We start from the raw sequence: 22,842 nt of genomic DNA, 5'->3' as shown, positions 1-22,842 counted from the left end.
TCATTAGACTCCTCCCACTTCAGGCTTCACTTTTGAACCCAATTAGATTTCCTGTCAAATGTACAACTGTGAGTGGGTTGAACAAAGTTCACAAAAGAAGAGTATCAGAGATCAGAATCAGAGTTCAGTGAGTGTTTAATTTATCGATCCTTTACCTTTTAAAAATCAAAGTTACACAGATATTGTTGAATCAACAATCAGAGATATCAATGTACACCAATGCCAAATGATAAATTTCACACCATAAATACTCAAAGCACAGAGATAGGAAATCAGTTACCCGTCTCTGTTTGCAATTTGTCATAAGAGGGACCAATTCTGACACACTGCTGTTCATACCAACACACCTGCTCAGAAACTAAACTAGGGGACATTGATGGTCAACTCGAAAGTTCAACATGAAGCATGCTTTACAAATAAAACTTTGAGTCAAATAGGAAAAGCTTTACCCACAATTCAACATTTTTTTTCTGGCAGGAGGACAAAAGTACTTTTTTTCCTCTTCTTGATAAAAAAAAATGGATGGCTCAGGTACATCCTGGATATGAGAATAATACAGAGCACAAAATATTTTATCAGGAAAATAACAACATGACAATGAGGTAGTATAGTGAGCAGGGCGCTGCATACTTTTATCTTCGGCAATCCTACTGTTTTGATGTTTATATATTTACAGTACACATGTAGACACAGTTTGCGATGACATGTCTGTTACTTAATACACAGTCATAGGAAAGAACAAAATAAATTATTGTGATTCTATTGATTTCGATAGAATCTCAGGCCAACACCAAATGCTTTTATTATATTTTACTGCACCTAATTATAGTTTAGATTCACAGATTACACAATTTTGATTAGAAGAGTTTAGAATATTTCCCTGTATGGCCAACACATTCTTCCAAATGTAAGCTTAAGCATGCTTTTAACATGGCTTCAGTCAGAATTGGTCCCTGCTGTATTGCACAAAAGTAACAATAGTTGGTTAACCCCTTTTCAGTGTTAGCCTGCAAACTGGACAGCAGCTGGTGGAACTTGGAGGTGGGAGTTTGATCATGGTGGGAAGTTGTCCTGCACTGAGGGACCAATCAAGCTGCTACGTAAAAAGGCATGCTGGCTGAATGTTCACTGCTGCCCTTTGATGTCACAAATACGACAATGCTCTGCACAATTTCAGGGACACCTTTGATCCCGGCATTTGGGACAATTAATCACGCACGATTCTACCTTAAATGGAGTGCCGTTCTGTTGGACTACACTGCTGCTAACGCTCAGCATAAAGGACTTGTGGACAAGCTTGATCAGAAGGGAGAGTCAGATCATTCTCCCACTAGAGATCACACCTTGTACAGACACACTGTCAGGATGCTGTTAACCTCCCACGCTTGCTGACACTTTGTTTCTTGCATAGCTAGTCACACGTGCATGCTCGGGCATCCCGACTTTCCCTCACAGCTGCCTTTCTTCCCCCTCTAGGCTGATGACATGGGCGGAGCTCCACAGTGGCCACCGTGTAAACATGCAGTCAAGTGTTCCACGTGAACTTGTGGCTGCCTGGACAACTGTATCCTGCCAGCTAGAAATAAACCCCCGTGTGAAGAGCCACCGCTTTGACTCTGCACCTGCCATGTACCTCTGTTTGGTTAAAGCTCTATAAATGCAGGCAGAGCTATTAAAAGACAGGAGCTGTCTAAAAAGTTGAGAGCAGATGCTGGACTACTTGCTCCCTGCTAGTGCTATGACTCTGCCACAGGCTTAAAAGTGCCCAAAATAGAGTGGCTGACATGTGGGCCTCTGATTGTTTGAACAAGGAATCCTGTGGACTTCTGCCACTCTGCATCAATCCTTTGAAACTGCCATAACTCACCCGCCCATTATCTTTTACCATAGACTGGACTGGGTCATCTGTTTGAATGTCAATTTTCACAGGCTTAACCAAATCTGGAGTGTACCATGTGAGCAACACAATCGACACAACCGCTGTCAAACGGGAAATGTGATACATAAACGCAGGGTTATCGCCTGCGGTTTAAACTGAGACACTCACAGGCATGGTCTTTGTGCAACAGCAGCATTGAATAGCACATGAAACAGAGGAAAAATGCTCAGCTTCCCAACAGCTCCCTTTATTATTGCTGTGTTACTACAGAATAAGATGCCTGACCTTTTTTTTCACCTGCCTCTGCTAGATTGGATAGATGTGGGACCAGCAAGTCTTCCAGGCTGACAGATCTACAAAGGTCACACTGTTTACAGCTGTGGAGAGGTATATTCAAGGACAGTTAAACTGATAGGAGTTCACATTTAAGTAACAATGTTCTTAGTTTTTGCTCTTTTTTTTTTCTGGATGAGATCATGGGTACAACAGAAAAAAAAGTTCACCCAAACTTTAAACTGTACACTTTGCCCTTTCAAATAATAAATATTTACATGTTCTGGCCAAGTCCAACCGAAACCACAGCTGAGAGTTGGGCGAGTCTGCCTATAAAGTTCTCACTTTCTTGAGAAGACATTTTTTATGATGTTTTCTGGAAAAAAAAAAGCTTTTTGTCTTCTGTTCTGAAGATCCTAAAGGGGTACAAGGGTCTTCGTTCATACAGAGCATGACCACTGACAATTAACAAAGAATTATAACTGTACATACTATTTCTTATATATTTTAAATTAATCTGCATCATTTTCGTATTTATACTTATAACCAAGTTTTGCATCTCTTGCTTTTTTATTTTATTTTACAGTCCCCGTTTATTATGAAGAGCAGAAGTAAAAGAGGTCGATCTCTGTCCTTCTGAGGGGATGTCACTCTTCTGAGATGGCTCGTTCTTGGTTCAAGTCTCTTCCTTCCCTCAATGCAGCTTCCACCAAAGCCGTGGCCAGGGTGCCACCCTTCAATCAGACCTTGGCCTCCAGCATTTCCAGAAAGAGTTTGTGCATGGGCACCTTGCCCTGCACCTTGATGCTGTAAAAGTGCTGCACGGCCTTGGTGGCAGTCTGCCTCAGCAGGGGCAGGGTCATGAGCAGTTTTCCGGCCCGTCGGGGGTCCTCCTGATGCTGACTGCACTCAAAGTCCTGCAGGGCCTCGTGGAGAGCATCCTGAAGCTTCTGGACTGCCTCCATGTCCTCTATGTGCATGGAATCTGCTGGGGCAAGAATAAAGGAAGATTTGACCAATATGTTAATATGAGATCTTCGCTAACAGTAACAGAATAACAGCAGAGAAGAGAAACTGATATTTCACAGACAAAGTCAAATGTCATGCTTGATCTTTACTGCAAAAGTCAGAAAGCACGTGGTGAGAAACACAACCATTGTAAGAAGTTGGGAAAAAGACAAAGTGAAAGGTAGCAAAAAAGATGGGGAAAAACATGAATAATACCTACATAGCTAAGTAAACGTGTCCAGTAAAAGTTTCCAGTTTCCATAGTTTCTACAGAGCAATCGTATTTCATTAGAAATTCACCTCTGAATTGTGGGCGGGACTGTTGGTGCAGAGTAAACCCACCCCTTCCCATCATTCATCTGTTTACACACTCTTTCCCACAGCCCCCCACACCTCCAAGCTAACACTACAAACATTTCTTTAGATATGTCCGCCATTATGAGAAAAATGTCACAAGAACATGTTAAAAAACACCATAAACACAATTTTTATTGGAGTGGGTATTTAACAAACCAATTCCTTTCCAGTTTTTTCTTAGGACTATATCTCTCAAGATATTGATTTTTTCTTTATCTAAAAATATAAAAACTGTCATTTGATTTATTTGTAAGCAACTGTCTTTTTTTTTAAAATCTCCACCTCCTCTTTCACAGTTACAGAACAGTCTGCAGTTTTATTCTGGCTTCGCTTCGCTCTTCCTCGCTCCTCTAAAGTTTCAGTACACACAGTGTACTGACCCTACTGCACATCATATTACCACACTTCCCCCTTATTCTTGCCTCCTTTTTTTTTTATCCCCCCTGGCTCTGTCTTCCAGCATTTCTCAGAGTCAGTCTTGGGTCACAGTTTCTCCCCCTGGTTAACTGGCATCATGCACTCCAGAGGCGGCACGTCATTGGCTGCCTGACTTGCTTCACCTTGGCGCTGCATATTTTACCATATGGGACAATAAAAAGCAAAACAGATTCCAGGCTTCACCCCAAATTCATTGACTGGAACAAGTGTATTCCCAGGACCTTGAGACATTTCTCAGCATGAAGGTTTTCAAATCCGCAGTGGTAAAATGAAGTAGGTCGTTTTGGAAAGTGAAAATGGGAGGAGGGAGACAGAGGGAGGATGGAAGAACAAAAGAGGGGAGAAAATATCTCAAAAGATGAGGCAGTGCGACATAAATATCGCTTGTACTTTTTTACAGTTTGTATTCAAATCCTAACAAGCTATAATTCTGCAGACTATTTGTGTTTCCTGAGGCACGGGTTTCCAGACACACACTTTAAAAAACAACCTGCACTGAACTGTGTCTAAACAAAATGGTTTGCAGTGAGGAAGAAAAAACTGGATGAATGAAGACATCTCAACAGATGGGAGGGAAAAAAAGAGGGGAGGGGGTGCACACAGTGTTTGCAATCTGTAGGAAAGTGGAAAAAAAAAAAAAACAACTTTGAAGAAACAATTTCCTTGCAATCCATCAGTGAGTTCACGTCGATCCAATTGATAAACTGCTAATTACAAAATCAATCGCTATGAATTTTCACAGTTGTCAGACAGGGGGGCCTCCCAGGAGAGCAATCTCCCAGAGACATTGTTCTAACATTCAGGACACCCACCCCCCTTGTCTCCTCGATCCCTGTCTCTGCTCACTCCTTTACCCACCTCCCCTCCAAAAGCTCTGCTGTTTGAAAGCAAAGTCTCACCATCAGCATTTTCATTTTTCAGCTGCCGACAAAACAAGGCAAAGCGCCCCAGTGACCCAGGCGCGCATTGATCAGAGCAGGACAGGTCCTGCTTTCTCTAAAGGCCCCTGTCGATAGCGGCGTAACGTCTTCGCATCGGAACAAACGAGCCCCGTTGCTCCCTGATTCTCATTCCATGCGACTTAACACATTTTATTGACAGCCCCCGTGCTCCTAATGAAATGCTAAATTTATCTCCCGTGGCTGCTGTGCCCCGCAGCCACTGTTATGGAGATGAAGAAATGTGGAGGGCAGGAGAAGTGCTGGAGAAATACCACAACACAGAAGCGGTTCAATTAAAAAAGAGGGGAAAAAAATCCTTCTGCCATCCTTCTTCCCTTCACTCCCCCTTGTCCCATCTCACTTTCCCAACTAAAGGTTACACTGGAAACTCGTGAAATACATGATCCAGAAACTCTAAGGAATTATGAAATAAGCTCCTACTTTTTTATTTTTAGTGTGAAGACTGAAAAACTAGGGTAAATAAAACAAACATACATGCTTTTTAAATGAATATTTCCTACATAATACTTTACTCATTAATTTTTGAAATTATTTTAAATCCCTTTTATAAAAATTAATTAACTTGACAGAAATTGGAAGTATTTATTACTTAGCGTTACAATGAAATACTATCAGATAGCTAAATGAGATATGCTTGAATCATTTTCTTTTTAACTGACAAATATTAATATATTTTTGACAAAATGTTTATTAAAATAAAAATCTGCAGGTGACAGTAGGCTATCCCACCTGAGTTGGCGAGAGCGATGGCTTTGAGGGTTACAAACTCCTCCTTCTCCACTTTGAGCTTCTTGTATTTGCGGACAAGCTGCAGTATGGAGACGTAGAGGTCGAGCAGCCCCGTCAGGCGCGAGTGCTCTTCATCCATGATGTAGTCCTCGGCGTACACCAGCTCGTCTTCGTACGGCAACGAGCGGAACACAATACTGAGGATGAGGATCTCCATCCAGGCGCTCTGCAGCAGGCTCATCTGATCTCCCAAAGACAGAGTGGAGAAACCTGGAAAACAGGGAGTATTTGTGAAAACGATGTTAAAATAAACAAAAAAAAATACAAAGAAACACATAACTCTGAGTAATAAACAGACTCCAAACAAAATTAGGAATCAGAGGTGATTCCTTTCACATGGACAGTCCTCCAAAGGTTTTCTTTGAAGTCCGTGTCACAGCACTTAGGTGGGCTTTACTGTAAGTGAGGACAGTAAATCGGTGCAAAGGTCCTGGATACACAAAGCCATATGGCTACCCTCTCGTATCCTGTCACTCTTCTACTGGTGTTCGGGGGATTAGCACCAAGACACATTCTCATTGGGGCTGGAGGACATGACTGTGTACAAAGAAGTGATGCACACAAATACACAACCATGTCAACCAAGAAAACAAACAGACTCGTTCACCTCGGGGTCGTGACTTCTAAATGCGTGGACCTAAATCTATACACAGAAAAATACACTCGAGTCACATGGTTTAAACCCAGCCTTAAGACCTGCTTTAACCCTGGGCCTCATCTTCCACTGCAGCTGATATTGAAGGATCTATTGGTTTTTCCTGGAACACACCTACATATGCTTGGAATAGAACATTAAATAAAACAAACTGATAGATCCCCCATCAGATGAGCTGTGAGAAATCCAATCAAATTAAAGAGGGTAAAGCCAAAAAGGGAGTAGCGTGAGGAACAGACTATGAGATAGCCATCTCATCCCCCTTTTTCCTTCAAACTCCCCTTTAGCTGTCAATAAACTGCATGAACCTCCCCTCCCAACACCCTCCATCCCCACTTTCCCTTCCTCCGTCTCATTCTGACAGTAAATTAGGCTCCTTAGCTCCACCCTGATTAATATGATTGCTTTTACAAGTTTGCTGTCAGCACACTGCCTTCCTTTGTGCGGTTAGGAGGCAAAAGATTACAGTATTGACCTGAGCGCTCCAACTGTTTCTCTTTAATATAAATGATATTCTTTAGGTGCAGACACCAGCCTGATGTTTATCTTCCCCTGCCAGGACACCAGGCGACGCACCACACATGCCGCCTGAGAAGAGACAAAGTGACGAGGAAACGGGGCAGAGACAGACAGAGAGAGTGGTACCTGAGTGTTCAATTTCCCTTATCGTGGTGATGACCACAGCAGAGGAAGAGCTGGAGGATACATTAATTAACAGATTGTGATCAGAATGTGAGGGCCTTCACATTTTGAAGGGGAATCAATAGTCAGTGGAGAAAAGTGCTAACTGAAAGGTGTTAGTCTCTGGGTAGACTGGTCCGATCTCAAATTAAACCCAACAAAGCAAATTGCCGAAAGCACTCAAAACAATTGACTATTTTCAGTGAAGGCAATAAACCATATTTAATAACGGCCTGTGCTACTAAACTTATCCATCTTAAAACGCTTTGTTGGGTTATTTCCCTGTCTGCATACGTAGCCATTATGTTGGACGAAATGTGGACTGGCCGAAGAGAAATTGTCATGCAAGTGTGGACATAGTGTTGATTGGTGCATCAGTTTGGCATTGCAATAATGGGCAGGGCTTTGTGTAGCCTTTTAATGGCAAAGCGGACTGAAGCGGAACTAAAGCATTGCTTCCAATCTGACAGCTCGTGTGAAGGCCTTGTTCAGCGGTTGTTGAAGGGGCTATGGAGTTGTTCTGATCCAACAGAAGCCTCACAGCCATATGCAGTCATGCAGCCCAGCAGCCTACAATTACCTTTGACGCTAAAAGTCCTTGAATTTAATCCAGTGTTGTGAGATGGAGAGGTGGTGTTTTTCCCCCTGCTCCATCCTCTCTCCTCAAAGCCTAAATTATCACTCCAAATGGGATCTTGTGTCGTTGCCTTGCCTTTTTCCACTCAATTTAATCGAGTAATGAAGTGACTTCCCGACTCCGCAGGTCACGCGCTGCTCTGGCCGCCGCACTCTAAAGGTGGCCCGGTTAAGTGCCGTCAGAGTGGGTGATTTCCTCTAATGAAATATCAATATTTACATCTTCATTTCCAGCCCACTGCTTTGGCCAAACATGACACAATATTGACCAAATCAGAGAGGTCTTTCCGTGAGCTTGAAGGGCCTTTTCCACTTCCCTGCTAGAGCGACATCAGGTGTCTGTAAACCTTGGCAAACAGGATGCTGAGATGTAATAATCTTTAACTTCAGCACCTGGATTAAATGAGGGTCTTACACTTCAAATCCACCCCTTTAATCATAATTACGAAGTGGGAACAATTAATCCCCTTAATTGGCATTACTAAAATTCAAATGAAATCAGAAAACACTATAAAGTAGCCCAAGAAGACTGCAGATGAACAACTGAAGCAAGAACCATTATGCCTCCCTTTAACTTTCCAAAAGCCCTTAGCTGTGAGCAGAAGGGGGCAGCCCAAACCCACAGATGGCTGCTTCAAACTCCTCGCAGAGATTAATCAGAGCGCTGTTTCATCTGCCAGGGCACAGGACGGTCCAAAATGAAATGCTGGAGATTTCCGTTGAGTTGGAGTTCATATTCTATTAATTTATTATTGTTTCCCTCTCCCCGAGGGCCATTAGCACAAGTAATAAAAAGAGATGTAATTATGAGGCAGTGTGGTCCCTCCAGCTGCAGCCCTCTCGTAACTCACCCTCAATCAGACAACGGAAAAGACAGAGTGAGGGAGAAAAAAGGGAAAAAGACGGCAAGAGAGATAGAGAAATGGGGGATAAAAGAGAGGAGAAGATATGGGCCAGAGAGGAGGGAGATAAGGGGGTAAAAGAGTGAAAGAAGACCAAAGCGTGGTGGGGGGAGAGGAAGCAGGAGATGGAAAGGGCAAAGAGAGTAATTTTGGCTGGGCAGTGGCTGATCTATCATGGCCAGCTATCAGAAGGACAAGCAGGCCCTGAAGACTTCTGCCCAGCGGCAATCTCACCTCCGCCAAGTCAAGTGCTCTCCGGGCTCCAGTTGGGGTAAAAGTGCCCCTAACGGGACCCTGGAGGTTGAGCATTTCGTTTTGTTCTTTCCTCTAACTGGGATGAATGATCACACTGCTGTAAGCTTATTTTTATCAAAGCTTTCTGCACTTCAACATGAAGAGGGGACAAGGGGGACTATGCATAAACCTCTGATGTTTCTACATTCATGTGTGACACACAATATGAAAAATCATATCCGGTGTCAATATAGGAATAAAGAGGATTTCTGAGGCCAGTTTGCAATAGTCTGTTTGGGGGTGTGGATCTATATGTGTGGATTTGCAGCTGCAAGCCATGCTTCTTCTTAAATTTACATGACAGGATGAGAAGAATCGGATCAATAACAGCTTGATAATAAACTGCTGAGCTCAAGAAAAATGCACCCAGCCACACGCACGACACAACGGGCTCCGCTTGGTATAAGCATTCCCTGGACGCCGGTTTAAAGGCTGCTTTTAAATAAACTAATCACACATTTTTTTAAATAAACAAATCCAACTCAGTGAACATGACTACAAAGTATAAAGTTTAAAGTGCTCCAACCTTTCTATTTGCTGTTTTTCGACATGGTGACCAACCCATTGTCCTTTTGCAAGTGGCTGCAAAATGAGCGCTTTGATCAGCAGCCTGTAAACGTTTTGGGGGTGAGGAATGTTAAATACAGTAATCCCCTTGTAGTAATCTGCTCCCTATGACCTCCTGACCCTTACAGAGAGGTCTTTAGGCCTCTACGTGGTCCTCCTGGCCAATACTAAATTTACATATCTCAGTTTAGCCTTAAAGACCTGGACGAATCAGACTTTAATCATTGCTATAATTACACATCATTTATCTTTGCTGCCATCAAATAAAATTGCTTAATGAGGGATGGCACTCCGATGATTACTCAGAGGCAAATCATTCAGAGATTGCAGACGTTACACATGAAGTAAACACAAACTCTTGCACCTAAGTGTTATCACCGAGTGACATGAATAACACAGCAATGTGCGGTAAATCTGCTATGCACCCACATGGTTTAACAAGGTCCTCTCCTAACTTGCCATGTCTCTGCACACCCCCTCATTGCCTGTTTACCCCCAATGCACTCCCTCTCAATCTGCCTGCACCTTTTCTGCCTTCATCTCACTCTGATGCCCAGGTTCAGGCCTCAGCATCCTCTGATTGCTCAATCTGTCTTTATCTCCTGCATTGAGGCTTACGTCAGAAGGTAAATTGAATATACTAAGGGCTGTCTGTTGGTGTCTATATTTAATAAAGTTCACTGATGAGGTGCTGATTTATTGCTGGGCAGTATTCACACTCTATTACAAGGAGATTACACAGCTTGAGTGGGATCAGGCTGGCAACACAGTAAGTAGATTTCACAATTTGATGGCAAAGAAAAAAACACAAGAGTCCAGACAGAGGAGCGGAGGAGAGCAGGTGATCACGGAGCTGAGCTGACACGAACACGACAATGTACAAGAGGCACCATCACTTTATAACACTGCTGCCTCCATGCTCACAACAGATGTGTCTGCCAGCTGTGTGCAAAACTGGGCTGATGAACTGGAATTCAGTAAATGAGGAGGTTTTCACAAACAAATGATTAAGAAAAAAGAAAACATTTGAAAAAACAGTTTAACACCTTGACACCTAAATTTCTTTACAGCTTTAGAAAATAAAAATCAAATTTTTGATTTCAAGTATTTGCTAAATTAGGGTAATTTTGGAGCAGAATGGGGTTTGGTACATATTTTCATCAACAGGCATCAAGGGGTTATTAATAAACTCCACAATTTCTATACACATTTTCAAAGCTTTGAAGTTTAACAATAATTTGTCTAGGTAAATGTTCCTTTTTTTTTAAGAGGCAAAACATATTTAAAAGTAAATTTAGCAGTGCTTGAAGTTGACATGACAAATTGAAAAATAATAAATGAATAAACGACTGTTTTTTTAACTGCATGCATGAGATTTCAACAGCTGGAGAGAAGGCATGTGCTCAAAATAAACAAACCGGTTTCAGCACACTGAAGCTGTCATCAGACTTAGCTCCTCCTACAACCCCCTGGACCGATAGAAATCCAGCTTTACATGATGGAAAGGGGTCAGAAAGGCTGGACAGTTGACTGCTACGAGTGTCAAAGGTTGTTCGCACCTTAGGAGAAACAACTCATCTGTCACCATCCGAGTAACTCTGTTGTGTTCGTAATGATCCTGCACGCTTAGGTGACAGACGTGCATCACGGCGCTATTTAAAGCAGCGACACTTGGGTTTTAAAGCTCTGTTGTGATTATTAAATGACTTAAGGTGGAATCAGACTGATAGTATAGCTTGGATTTTGTTAACCTCGATTTTGATTAGCAGGACCAATTGTGCTAAGGAAATTATTTTATTTCAGCAGAAATTTCTGGGGAAAATCTGACACACTTGAAGAGACCTTCATATATGCAGACCAAGTTGAAATGGGACCCCTGTAGGGCTTTTGTGAGTTTGTGATCATTTGTGACCCCCTTTTTTTCTGCACTGACGTGCCAATTTCACTGTGGTGAAGCAGCCTAACCTTTTTTTTGCACCTCCATTATGCCTCTTTATAACTTTGTGAACTAGTAACACGGGTGCTAATACGTGCACTTTACGTAAAAACAAATAAAAGTTCTCATTTACAGTAGTATTTTACTATTTCAGTAGTACACTCATTTATTTTAGTTTGTGGGCCCTCATTTTTCATTCTTTTAACACTTTACAATGCTGTTACTAAGCTGATATTAAACATAGTGTAAAGTTTTGGGGCATCAAAAAAATTGCATTTGGACTTTATTGATAGGTCCATCTATCTGTGTCCTAATCAATGTTCACTGCTTTTTTAATAAACTGTTAATCCTTTTAACTCCATTGGCCACAAAAATCTATGAGAAGACAATCAGTAGCTCCAGTCCTGTAGTGGATAAAGGGGGTGAAATATAGCAGGAGCTGAGCGTGGTAGGCTGCCCTGGGGTCCCGTTGCTGCATGAAGTGTTAGTGCATGGAGTTTCGCTCAACCAGTGAACCGTCTCTGATCAGGTTCAGCCATGTACAACTCAATTATGCAGCCATTTCATGGCCAGAGGACATCTTCTGTCCTAATACGAACACCACCACAGGGACGGGGACACAGCAGGCACTTAGGCAGGGGGTAGAGGAGGCTCTCTTTGGTCAAATTATGATTTTGACTAAAACAAAAAGGACAGTTTTAGCAATAAGGAGAAAAAAAATCTGAAGAGAGCACATATGACACAGACACATTAGTGTGAGTGTGTACGTGTTTACACCGAAGCAGATCTCAATAATCTTCTTAAAGCCTATCATCTCACAGGTAGTAGAGATTATTTAGTGCAGCTTGTAAGTTGCAGAATACTCCTTAAAGCTCGAAACAACACTACGGGCTTATTGCTTCAAGGTTTCACTGAGATCATTAATGACACATTTGTACACAGTTTCAAACTGGCAAATACCTTTAAAACTCTGCATAATTAATCTGTATAGTATGCAATTGTGTAACTATAATCTGCTTAATAGTGCTTACCATGACATATGGAAATCCCAATTAGAGTCCATACATTAGAATGATGTTGGGATGTAAGATCAGAACTGTTGGAGCTGTTTATTACATTTTTTTTTGTCTAAAACACAATTTGTGGTCATGAAATTCCTGAATATATCTGTTGTTAAAACAACACAAAGTGCTTCTTAAAAAGTGCTCCTTAAATACTATTCATTCACTCATAATTTCTGTTTAGAATTCAAAATGGCCATTCCACCCGTGTGCATTTGACACATATAGGACTGTAATGAGTGACTGGTGTAATTTTTGGGTCATAACGATGGGAGTGTGTTATCGGGTCAGCTGTGATCCGCTCCTCAGTAAGCTCCTTGTTTAAACTCTCAGGCTGCTGACCATGCACGGCCTGTGGGGAGTGATCCAAACAGTTTAGATACGTAAGGGACCGGGGCTGTGGCCAGAAGCTGGGAGCATATCCATCTCTAATCTCCTTACTATCAGATCTGTACCTGTTTAATACCCCCCTTCTGAGAAGCACTCTAATACCTTTTCGGTACAACAAAAAAGGTCAGTTTAGTTCAATCAGACTTCATTAAAAATCCTTTTTATCAAGGAATTGTGGGTTTAATAATCTTTTAAGGCTTTTGACAAAATCTAAAAACTTTGAGATATTTTCATGTGTTTGTGCATCAGTAAGTGCGCAACTGTCAGTGTTGCTGCGATGTTGCACATTTTCTGCATCCTGACACAGCTGCACGGCTTTTTCAAGTAATGCGTATGAGAGCAAGAGGAGGAGGTTATAGGGATCGCTTTTGTTTACTTTTTACTCCCCTGTCATTGCCGTACCATAATGCTATAAAATTGTAGGGGTCATGTGAAAGATCAAGCAGAATCTGCCAGGTTTGCAAAAAACAAGCAGAATCTAAACACGTTTTTTTATTTATGTATTTTTAAATCAAATGAATTTTTGTGACGGAAGCCAAATCTCTGCTGACAGAAGTGCTTTGTTTCTCAATGGTCTATTCCTAATTCAACAACCTCTTAAACCTAACACCTCCTCTATCACCATGTCTATGGGCCATGGAAGAAACATGATTATGCCCATCAATAATTCAATCTATCAGTGTGTGTGCCTGCTTTTGTGTTCATTCATGTGTGCCACTGTTTTTCTGTGTGCGATATTCTCAAATCCTTACAGTGATTGCAACACTTTGTTGCTAAATCTGTCTGGATTCAGAGATTTGTGGAAATTTATAATACAGGTGTTTCCTTTGAGAGTATTGTGCGTGCCTTTGATGCTCTCTTTACCCAGAGGCTGTCATTAATTATCTATGTGCATGTTTATTTTCATTGTGAATGTGAAGTCAGAATGAGAAGAAGATGCTCTAAAATTAGACACAAAGAAAAAAGTTTTGCTTCTCTTTTACCTGGAATGTGTTTAGCCCAGCCGATTATCACCACCAGCTCGCGGTCAGCCAGGTCACACAGCGTGGTGAGAGCCTTGATGTCGCTCTCCGGCATGGTGGGGTCAGGCATTGCATAGATCTTCTCTGGCTCTGCCACCAACAGGTGAGACACTATCTTTGTGACTGAGGTTGAAAGGAGGAGTAGTGAGAAATCAAAGAAAAAACAGAGGTCAGAGGTCATATCCAGCAAAATGTGGATCTTAGGTTTGAATTTGAAATAGTTGTAGCATCCTCTCATTAAATAATGGTCATATGCTCAGCTACTTTATTTCTTTATTAAGAACTTTCAAATGTCCAAACATGGTAAAAGAAGGATACAAAAGTTTGCCTTTGTGCTGGTTTGACAGAGGACGGACAATGAAGCAGAAAGACAATGGACTAGTGATGGAACATCACTTACGGGGCTTTTTGGTGGGAGGAGGGAGTGTCAAGCCCAGATATGGATTGTTTTCTGAATCCAGTCTCCGCTTGTATTTCTGTCTGCCCCCTCGCACACGGTCCAGACGAACTCCTGGATTAGAAGAGACAGGGAAACATCAATGGAAAACAGTTCATGTCTTTGTCTTTGCATATCAAATGTAAAACCCAAACTAAAGCCGAAATGGTTCAAATAAAAACCCAAAACAAAGCTATTCAGAATTTTATCATGAGTCAGAAAAGTAATAGATTCTGTATAAGCGACACAAATTTGTGTACGCGTGTTTGTGTGCACGACTGCCCTCCCATATGTGGTTTATGCCTGGCTGGTTTACTGTGACACAGTGGAGCCAGAGCAGGTCTAAACATATGAATATTTAACACAGGGGTCAATGATCTCACAGACCGGCCTTCTAATTATTTAGCTTCTGGGCGAGGCAGACTGCATGGTAATTAGCTGCCAGCTACCTGCCGTTTTCACTGATCTGTGAGAGCCCAGGTGCGCACGCTTCAACATCCTGAAACGAGAAACTAAAACCCGCCAAAGACACAGCCACACATATAATACACAAAGGATTCACTGTCATATTGCAGATAGATAACTGGGTATTGCTTTCCCATAAAAGACCCCTATTTCACCCCTCTTTCTCTGGTGTGCAGGGGAGGTCTTATCACCCCCAGCCACACCTAGGGGGCTAGGTCCTACACTGATACTGTAAATGTCAACCTGGCCTCATCATAACATAAGTTATTTATAATCTCATTATTTGATAAGACTGTTTCCACTTGTATGTCTTTGCTGTTCTATTAATTTTCAACATTGTTAACATATTTTATCTATGTCTTCTTATTTGGTGATATTACAATGCAGGTGTTAAGTTATTTAATGCGACCGAATGCAAATGATTGCATCCTCGTACTCAATGCCACCACATGACTTAAATCTCAATGCTGTCAAGGAGGAAGAATCCCTTAGATCTTTATACATAATGTAACCTTCACACATAGTCAGTGCTGACGACTGGATGAAGAAAAGGCTCAATGAAATGCTTGTGGAGGAGGAGTAGTTAATTTGTCAGCCTCCTGTGTCCTTTGAGTGAACGACACCCGCAGCCAGAGCACTTCCTTGATGATTTCATCACTTTATAAGAGGGAGGACAGCGAAAAACCTGGGCATTGTGCGGCCACTGCAAATGAGCCTAATACAATTTGCCCATCAGCAAGTGCTTTTGGAGCGAATGAGTTTGGATGTGTCCCATGCACTGCGAATGGAGGTCGCTCAGTGCAAAAAGGGAAAAAAAGCAGGGGGGTGAAAATCAGATGAAGTATGATGACAGAAGTGATGGCCGGCCTTCGTTTCATTCAGAGGAATTTATGCAAAGTATTTTCAATATTTTTATAACTTCTCCAGCAAGGTGATGTTACCTCTAAATAAATGAATGGCACAGTTTGGCCTAATCTGTATTAACATATAAGTGCAGAAAAGAGATTTCTTCAACTTATGTAAATGATTTGATTCCCAGGAAACACCAATTTGATTAGGATTGTCTTTCAATTTCCTGACACTGGCAACCTACTAACCTAATTACCCTAAATTCCCAACAGATGCTCATCCTTCCCAGCGAGAACTAGGGGGCTACCTGTGCACACCAGCATGCTTGTGTGTGCAGACACACACATTCAAAGCAACGACAATTATATCTTTACAAACAGCAAGTTATAGAAATGATTTTTTTTTACGGTAAACCTAAAATTTTAACCCACATTGCTGTCACTGTGAGGATATATAGTTCTTTACATATTTAAATTTGATGTTACTAGCAACTGCCTGTAACTAACTTTCGTTTGTCAGTAATCCCTAATGCTACGTTCACACGCAGGTTCAGAAAAGCTTGTTCGAGCAACCACTTCCACTGAAAGGTTTATGTTAACGAGCATATATATGTGCGTTTCGGGTTTTTGCTTTCAAAACTCACGCATAGCTAAGCAAGTTTTCAAGTCTGTTTTCAGGCTCTACGTACAATATGCGCTTGAGCATGTGTCAAAAGTTAAACCAGTTGAACTTTGACCATTCAGAGACTCGGATTTGATGTATGGGTAGCGTCCTTTTCAAAACATGGAAGAGCCAACCATTTGAAAATTGATCATGGAGGAGAAATTAAAAATTGCGATTCGTGCCATGACGGAATTTGATGACACCAAGTCTTTCATTTATCGGAATAGAGCTGTGAGAGAAAAAAGCTTGGAGCAAGCCTCTTCCAACTGTAGGTACATGCACTAGTATCAGTTATTCAGTGTGAACGCCATATGCTAATAGTGCACTCAGGAATGCCCGTTTCTTGAACACGCCACACATACCCGTGGTGAACATAGCCTAACAGTTGACAGAGAAGGAACTACAACTATTAAGAGTTAGTTGGAGCCTGTTTTGGATTCACTATTTGTGTCTCTTTGGTAGCTCCTGTCATGATAAGTAGCTTCACCCTGGACAATCCATGAGGTTCCAAAGTAAACAGTAGGTGTGCTACAAACGTGCAAAGGGAGATGCACACCACGTTGTCCAAAGCCCTTCCCCTGTTTTACGGCCTTCTACACACAGGACAGTGAGGGTAGCAGCAGCAGCTGAGCTCGGGTATCATCCCTTCAAAGAAGGGTGCTTCAGGACGGGGCCTTTGGCAAAGGCGGCTGGCATTTGTGCACGGATTAACACAGGCCACGAGGTGGGGGCTGGGGCCAGCTGACCTGGGGCTCTTCTTTCTCTCCAAAAACAATAATAATCCCCCCTTCAAGCACACACCTACAAAAGGGCCTGTCTTCACTCACTTTGTGTGGCCAGTCATGGTAAGGGTCCTTATTTTGAGTCCTTCACCTGTTCTGGGTGTCTCTCCCTGGGGAAAGTGTCAGGATGTCTGGGATGGTTGGCAATGCCAAGCAGGGCTTAGGCAGACCCTATTTTAGCTGGGAAAATCAGAAGGCCACATGGCAAGGCATGGCGAACCTTTCTTTTCAAGGAAGCCGCCCTGCTAAACTGCCGTCAGCACTATTTCAAAGGGGCCCCCGTTGCCAGCTTTGCATGCTTGCAAGTGTGTCGCAGCATTTTTAATCATGAGTGGTGATGAGCGAGTGTAGCGGAAAAATTGTCACACTTTGCCCCCTCCTCATTCGCTGACCCCGGAGGCTGCCATACTAACACCTTCGTCACATATTCCATTTACAGGTCAGTTACAATATCCCACGGTGAGCTGACATAATTGGTCGTGCCGATAATGAAAAAGACTAAACGGCACTTAAAACCCATTTTTGACACTAAATTAAACTTTTGCAAAAATTTACTGAGGGGATTTTGCCATAGAGTAAGCATTTTGTTATTCATTGATTTCCCAAAGGGGGGTTTAGTTTTGCAATACTGTTCTATAGCATGAAACTCATTGGATTTTAGATTATGCGTAATAATCTCAACAGGCTTTTAAGTACATATCACATTTGCATATACATTTCTTCTTTGTTCATTGAACTTTTAAATCAGATTATTGCTTTATACACCTGAGCTTGACTGAGTCAGTACATTAGACTACATCAGCCCATTTGGAAGAAAAGGAAGACTCTCACTGTCACCGAACCACGTCAATGTAATCTCTCAATCCTATCTTGTCTTCTGTCCTGCTTTAAAATCTGATCTGTTTCCATTGATCAGAGGAAAAACCTGTTGTCCCGACATTTGATTCTTCTATTGATCACTTCCTCCTTTATACAGTCAAAGAAAAGTGCAGAGTCTCGACAGAGGCTTTAGGCTAGTCTCCTCTCCTTTCTTAAATCGGACTGCGGCTCTTCAGCAAGCCACTAATGACTGTTTTTTTAACAAAATTAATAGAGGAAGCTGCTAAATGTGGCTTCTACTAATATTGAAAAAACCTACATTTTGAAAATAAAAACAAACGAAAAAACATTCTCTAATCATTCTTAACAAATTTTAGCTTTTGAAGAGTAAGCATGTAATTTTGCTGTTGTTAGTGGTATAAGGAGACAAGGTGACTTTCTGTTGATACTCTATGTCTGCAGACAGGTCACATTATTTTTCTTTCTATTTATCATTAATTATACTCTATAACTAAGTTAAAAGTCATAAGCTTAAGAAAAAGGAACAAACTTCTAATTTCTCTATCAGCTACAGCCACTTTTTTCAAAACTTTGAACTGTTACTAAAATCTGTCATTTCAGAGGGATCTTTATAGTAGCTATAATAGCTGCAGCACAATAATGATGTAAAAGAGTCCTTCTAAATCTGAGAATGTGCTGAATACACAGAAGAGTGCATTAGAGTCTAAAGCTTAGGCGAAGTCTGCATATTTGAGTTTTACGCTCTTTTTACTTTAACCTGACACTGGTCATTCATTTTTAGCCACAGCCACTTATTTTTGCAGTGTCTTATTCTCCAAGATGATATATTGGCATAAATTTTTCATCAGATAGTAATGCGATTACTCTGTCTTTCTAGAACCGAGGTTTTATCTGGCCGCACGCAGTCCAACAGATTTTGTTACTGTGCGGGGATCCATACAGGCTATGACTCTGGCCTCAGGTGGTGACTGGATATATGTGAATCTATAAATCCCAATTTCCTATGTGGCAGGAGGGGGAGTAATGGAATATAAAAAAAAAAAAACTATTAACAAACAGTCAGACTTATAAGCAAAAAAAAAGTTACGTTAATGAAAATGTTAAACACTTTTGAAAAGAAATTACGATATTTTGTTGCTTGCCAAATAGGAATCCTCCGTCAGCGGATTTATCAACACTTATGGAACGCACAATGAAAAAAGATTACCCAATCCATCAGCAGTAACATTTAATCTGAAAGCAAGATAAGTTGGATCATTCATCTGGTAGGACTCCTCAGAGTAACAAGTGAGACGGAAGCAGTGGCAGAGGGTAGGATGCATCCATTGGTTCAGTGCGGTGAGGAAGAGCAGAAAGATGCCTCCCATTGAAAAAAGAGGGGTCTCAGGGGGTTTCAGGGTTGGGGGAGAGAAATCCCGACTAGACAAATCCATCTGAAGCATGTTTAATTGTCACTGGATTCCCTGCTGGTCTGACTTTAAAAAACCATCCACAGGAAGCGAGCTGAGATGTTCGGAAAACATTTAGTGGATCAATATTCCAGAGAGGGCTGAAACTGTGGCTGGTGTGTGCTCAGGGACCTGGCGTGCGCCTTTCCAAGTGGAATACTGTTACATTTCTATTACTCAGAGAGCACAGTCAACCTCTTCAGCATATTTCTGTCCCCAGCTCAACTGCACATTATTTACTGCGCTGTAGATGGAGTTGGGAGGGGACACCAGGCTGTCTTGGAGGGGTTAAGATGTAAGGACATAAAAAACTCTGGGAATGATTAGCAAAACAATTTAGCTTATAGAGAGTGTGTAATGCTGAGATGCTTTGTGTGCATTTGTGTGTGCAAGAAAAATGAAAATGTTCTTACTCTTCTTACCTTCTTTGAGCATCCCCACTTTGAGGCATTTCATGAAGCGACAAGCCTGACATGATTTGCGTCTCCGTTTCGTGATCTCACATTCGTTTGTGGCGGGACAGCTGTATTCTATGTTACCTGAAGAGAAGAGTGACAGACATAATCAACAGATTATTGAGTCAGATTAGTAATGTGGGACGGGGGTGAAAAAACACAACAAAGAGTAAAATGAATTACTAAAACTACACATAATTAAAAAATAGTCCATTCATCGGCGACATGCAGTGCTAAAACGTGTATTTTTGTGGTGTGCATGTGGCTCAGGTTCCCTACCCTCGGGAACCACAGCACAAGTGGAGGTGGGAGCAAAAGGCTGGGGTACAGGGTGGGGGCCAACACTAAATTGGCCTCATTAATTCTGTGTGTGTCCCTGTCCAGGTCCTAGGCGAGGGCCACGTCCCCTGCGTTCAAAGGGGCCTGTTGCTGCCTCAATGGCAGACTAGAGAGTCAGATACGATGCCCCTGACCACTTTACATAATACTCCTGCAGACCCAAACCTGTTGTTACCACCGCTGCCATTGTTGACTATTTACATAGTGTACAGGCAAGAGGCACGAGGCCTTATGCATTATTCAGCTGCAGCGTCTGATTCCAGGATGGAGCAATGAAAAGGAATTTCATTGCTACACAATGAAAGAGCCGGCCATGCTCTGCTCTAGCATTAGCAATAGAAATGGCAGGATAAGTGAGGCAGTCCCTCGGCGTCTTCTGACTCCCTACATTTTACTGTATTTTAGGGATTTCAATACAGGGTTTCAGTGTAATGGCATCTTCAAGAACAGGAATTTAAAGGGTACATATCTTGACCTGGATTACAATTGTCTTTAAGGTTTTGACATTGGCATTTCTCTAAACTTTTCTTTTAAGCTTTGAAAATGTTAACAAACCAAAACTCGCTGCAATGGTTGAAGACATTTTTCAGGTGCATTAGGGCCAGAATTGGAGCCCGATTGAATCGGAAGGTCAGCTCTGACCCTCACTGCACGTCTCTGATAAAAAGCTGGCTAATATTCCTTTGGCATTCCTCCACTGGCCCTCCAACATCCTTCGACAACTTATGCAATTATGTTAACATTATTAGTCAGATCTAGAGGGGGGTCCCAAGATGTTATAAATAATTAGAAATTCCTCCTTATATCTAGGTTAGAAATCACTATGCTAATTTTCATCATCTCTTCGGGATTGGGGTAAATAAAGGTGTGAGAGAAGCTTCTGATGAGCTCTGATTTTCCTTCCACTGTTTATTTTGTGTGTTGTCATAGCAGAACAGACCATAATAATCCTATTTAATTGCGCCACAATAGGCGGTGTCTGGGAAGGCCACCTTGCAGTCATTTCAGATGGTTTATTTTTGTTTTGTTCTGCACAAAATCATCTGACGTTTTATGTTTAAATCAATAAATGGGTTTAAAATGTTTAGATTGTACATGCGAATATGCACGTACGTGTGCCTTTACGCAGGATTCTTCTCTTTCAGAGCGATGATGAAGCACATGCAGGAGCCACACCTGGTGTCTCTCTTTGAGAGCCCGTCTTTGATGTCACGCTCCCCAGAAACAAAAAACCAAACACACATTTCCACACTGTCATGTCCGCCTGTCCTGTCAAGCTCCATGTTCATCTGATGTTCTGTCAGAGGAGCTTCTCATAGCTCAGTGCAGGAGTGTGTATGTGTGTGCAGTGATGAACTAATTCTTTACCTGTCTTTACCCGGCTTTGCCATTAAATTTAGAGCAGGAACTGCATAAGAGTTTTTTGTTTTGTTTTTTATTATAGTGAAAATGAAAAAAAAGTTTAATTTTAGAAAACACAAATTGATGACAAAGAAGTAGCAAAACACCCGAAACAAAAACTTTTGTCAAAGGTGATTTCCTCACTAATATTTGCACATGCATAGTTTAAACAGATCTACATGATTCTCAATATTTAATTACAACTATTTACATTATTGTTGTTATTTTTATTCTAAAACATATATTGTTATAATTTTATGAAATAAAAGCAATCTTATGTGTAGCTCTTATGTGTCTTTTCTTTTCAAAGATTAGGCATTTTTAGACTTAGCGATATATTTCACTGAAAATGTAACGTTATTTTAATGTCATGTGTGATTGTTTTAGCAGACATCTATGTTAAAGGTAGCCTGGTGGAGTTTATAAGATAGTGTGTATTCAATTAATAATTAAGAAATTATGTTCATAAATATGACAGTTGCAGCTTCATCAATGAAAATACGGACCTTCTTTAACCTGAGGGCCATGTTCTGGTTTATCTGTCTTTAGGGAGGTGGTGGTATGGTTACCAATAACATTACAGAGTAAGGGGACAAGAAAAAGATTTCCCTCTTTTTTTTTTTACTCTTGATAAGTATCTGTCTCAATCTATTTTATGGCTTTTCAGGACCCATGCCAGGGCACAGGGGGGGAGAGTCAGGTCTTGTAAGTAAATTACAGTAAAATGGCAGGTATTTCTCATCAAAATCCAAACTGACTTTTACAGGCTTACTGTCAAGGTCTATTACTTCATATAAAAAGCGGGCCACTGAGTTCAGTTGGTTTTCAAGCAATTTTACACTTTGGTTCAAAATGGGAAGAAAACACAGTTCAAGAAGGCATTTATGTTTTTGATTGGTGGGGCACGTGAGTTCCAAAGATGGAGGATGATAGGGGCAGCAGTGAGAAGGGGGGGTGGGGCGTATTTCTGGGATGGATGGAAATTCAAGTTGACATTCATTTGGATTTGGCCTTGACTAACACAACTATCTCCACGAATGAGTTCAAGGGGCTTTTCCCTGGATGAATAGGTGACAGAAGATGGATTTGCCATTTGCTTTTGTTGAAAAGGTTCGGGTTGGGAGCAAACCATGAGAAAAATGCTGAAAAGATAAAACAGAGGATGTGTATGCATCCTGCAGAAGCTAAAAAACAAAATAATAAGAATAAAATAATTAATAAATTAAATAAAACATTTTTTTTTAATAACAAGAGCAAATGCACCATTATGATTGAGTTTCTGTGCTCCAAGGTTAGCGCAAGGTTGCTAAGAAT

General features: G+C 41.4%; 1 protein-coding gene across 9 annotated transcripts in view; it reads right to left on the bottom strand.

Annotated features, from left to right (window-relative positions):
• Positions 1–117: 117 nt before the first annotated feature.
• Positions 118–22,842, bottom strand: part of esrrb (estrogen related receptor beta) — a 39,169-nt gene continuing 16,444 nt past the window's right edge. For 5 of the 9 annotated variants that reach the window (XM_020713358.2, XM_020713360.2, XM_020713354.2 and 2 more), the window contains 5 exons: positions 19,747–19,872; positions 14,251–14,361; positions 13,812–13,973; positions 5,647–5,916; positions 118–3,140 (listed from right to left, as the gene is read on the bottom strand). In XM_020713358.2, the coding sequence (XP_020569017.1) occupies positions 2,893–3,140; positions 5,647–5,916; positions 13,812–13,973; positions 14,251–14,361; positions 19,747–19,872 (917 nt within the window). In that variant the 3' untranslated portion in view covers positions 118–2,892. The remainder of the gene's footprint in view (positions 3,141–5,646; positions 5,917–13,811; positions 13,974–14,250; positions 14,362–19,746; positions 19,873–22,842) is intronic. The other 4 variants (XM_020713356.2, XM_020713355.2, XM_011490105.3 and 1 more) reach the window with 4 other exon arrangements.

This window comes from Oryzias latipes, chromosome 22 (assembly GCF_002234675.1).
Source record: "Oryzias latipes chromosome 22, ASM223467v1".
Taxonomy (NCBI): Eukaryota; Metazoa; Chordata; class Actinopteri; order Beloniformes; family Adrianichthyidae; genus Oryzias; species Oryzias latipes.
Note: the sequence above shows the minus strand (reverse complement) of the source record. Positions and strands in the feature narration are given on the sequence as shown.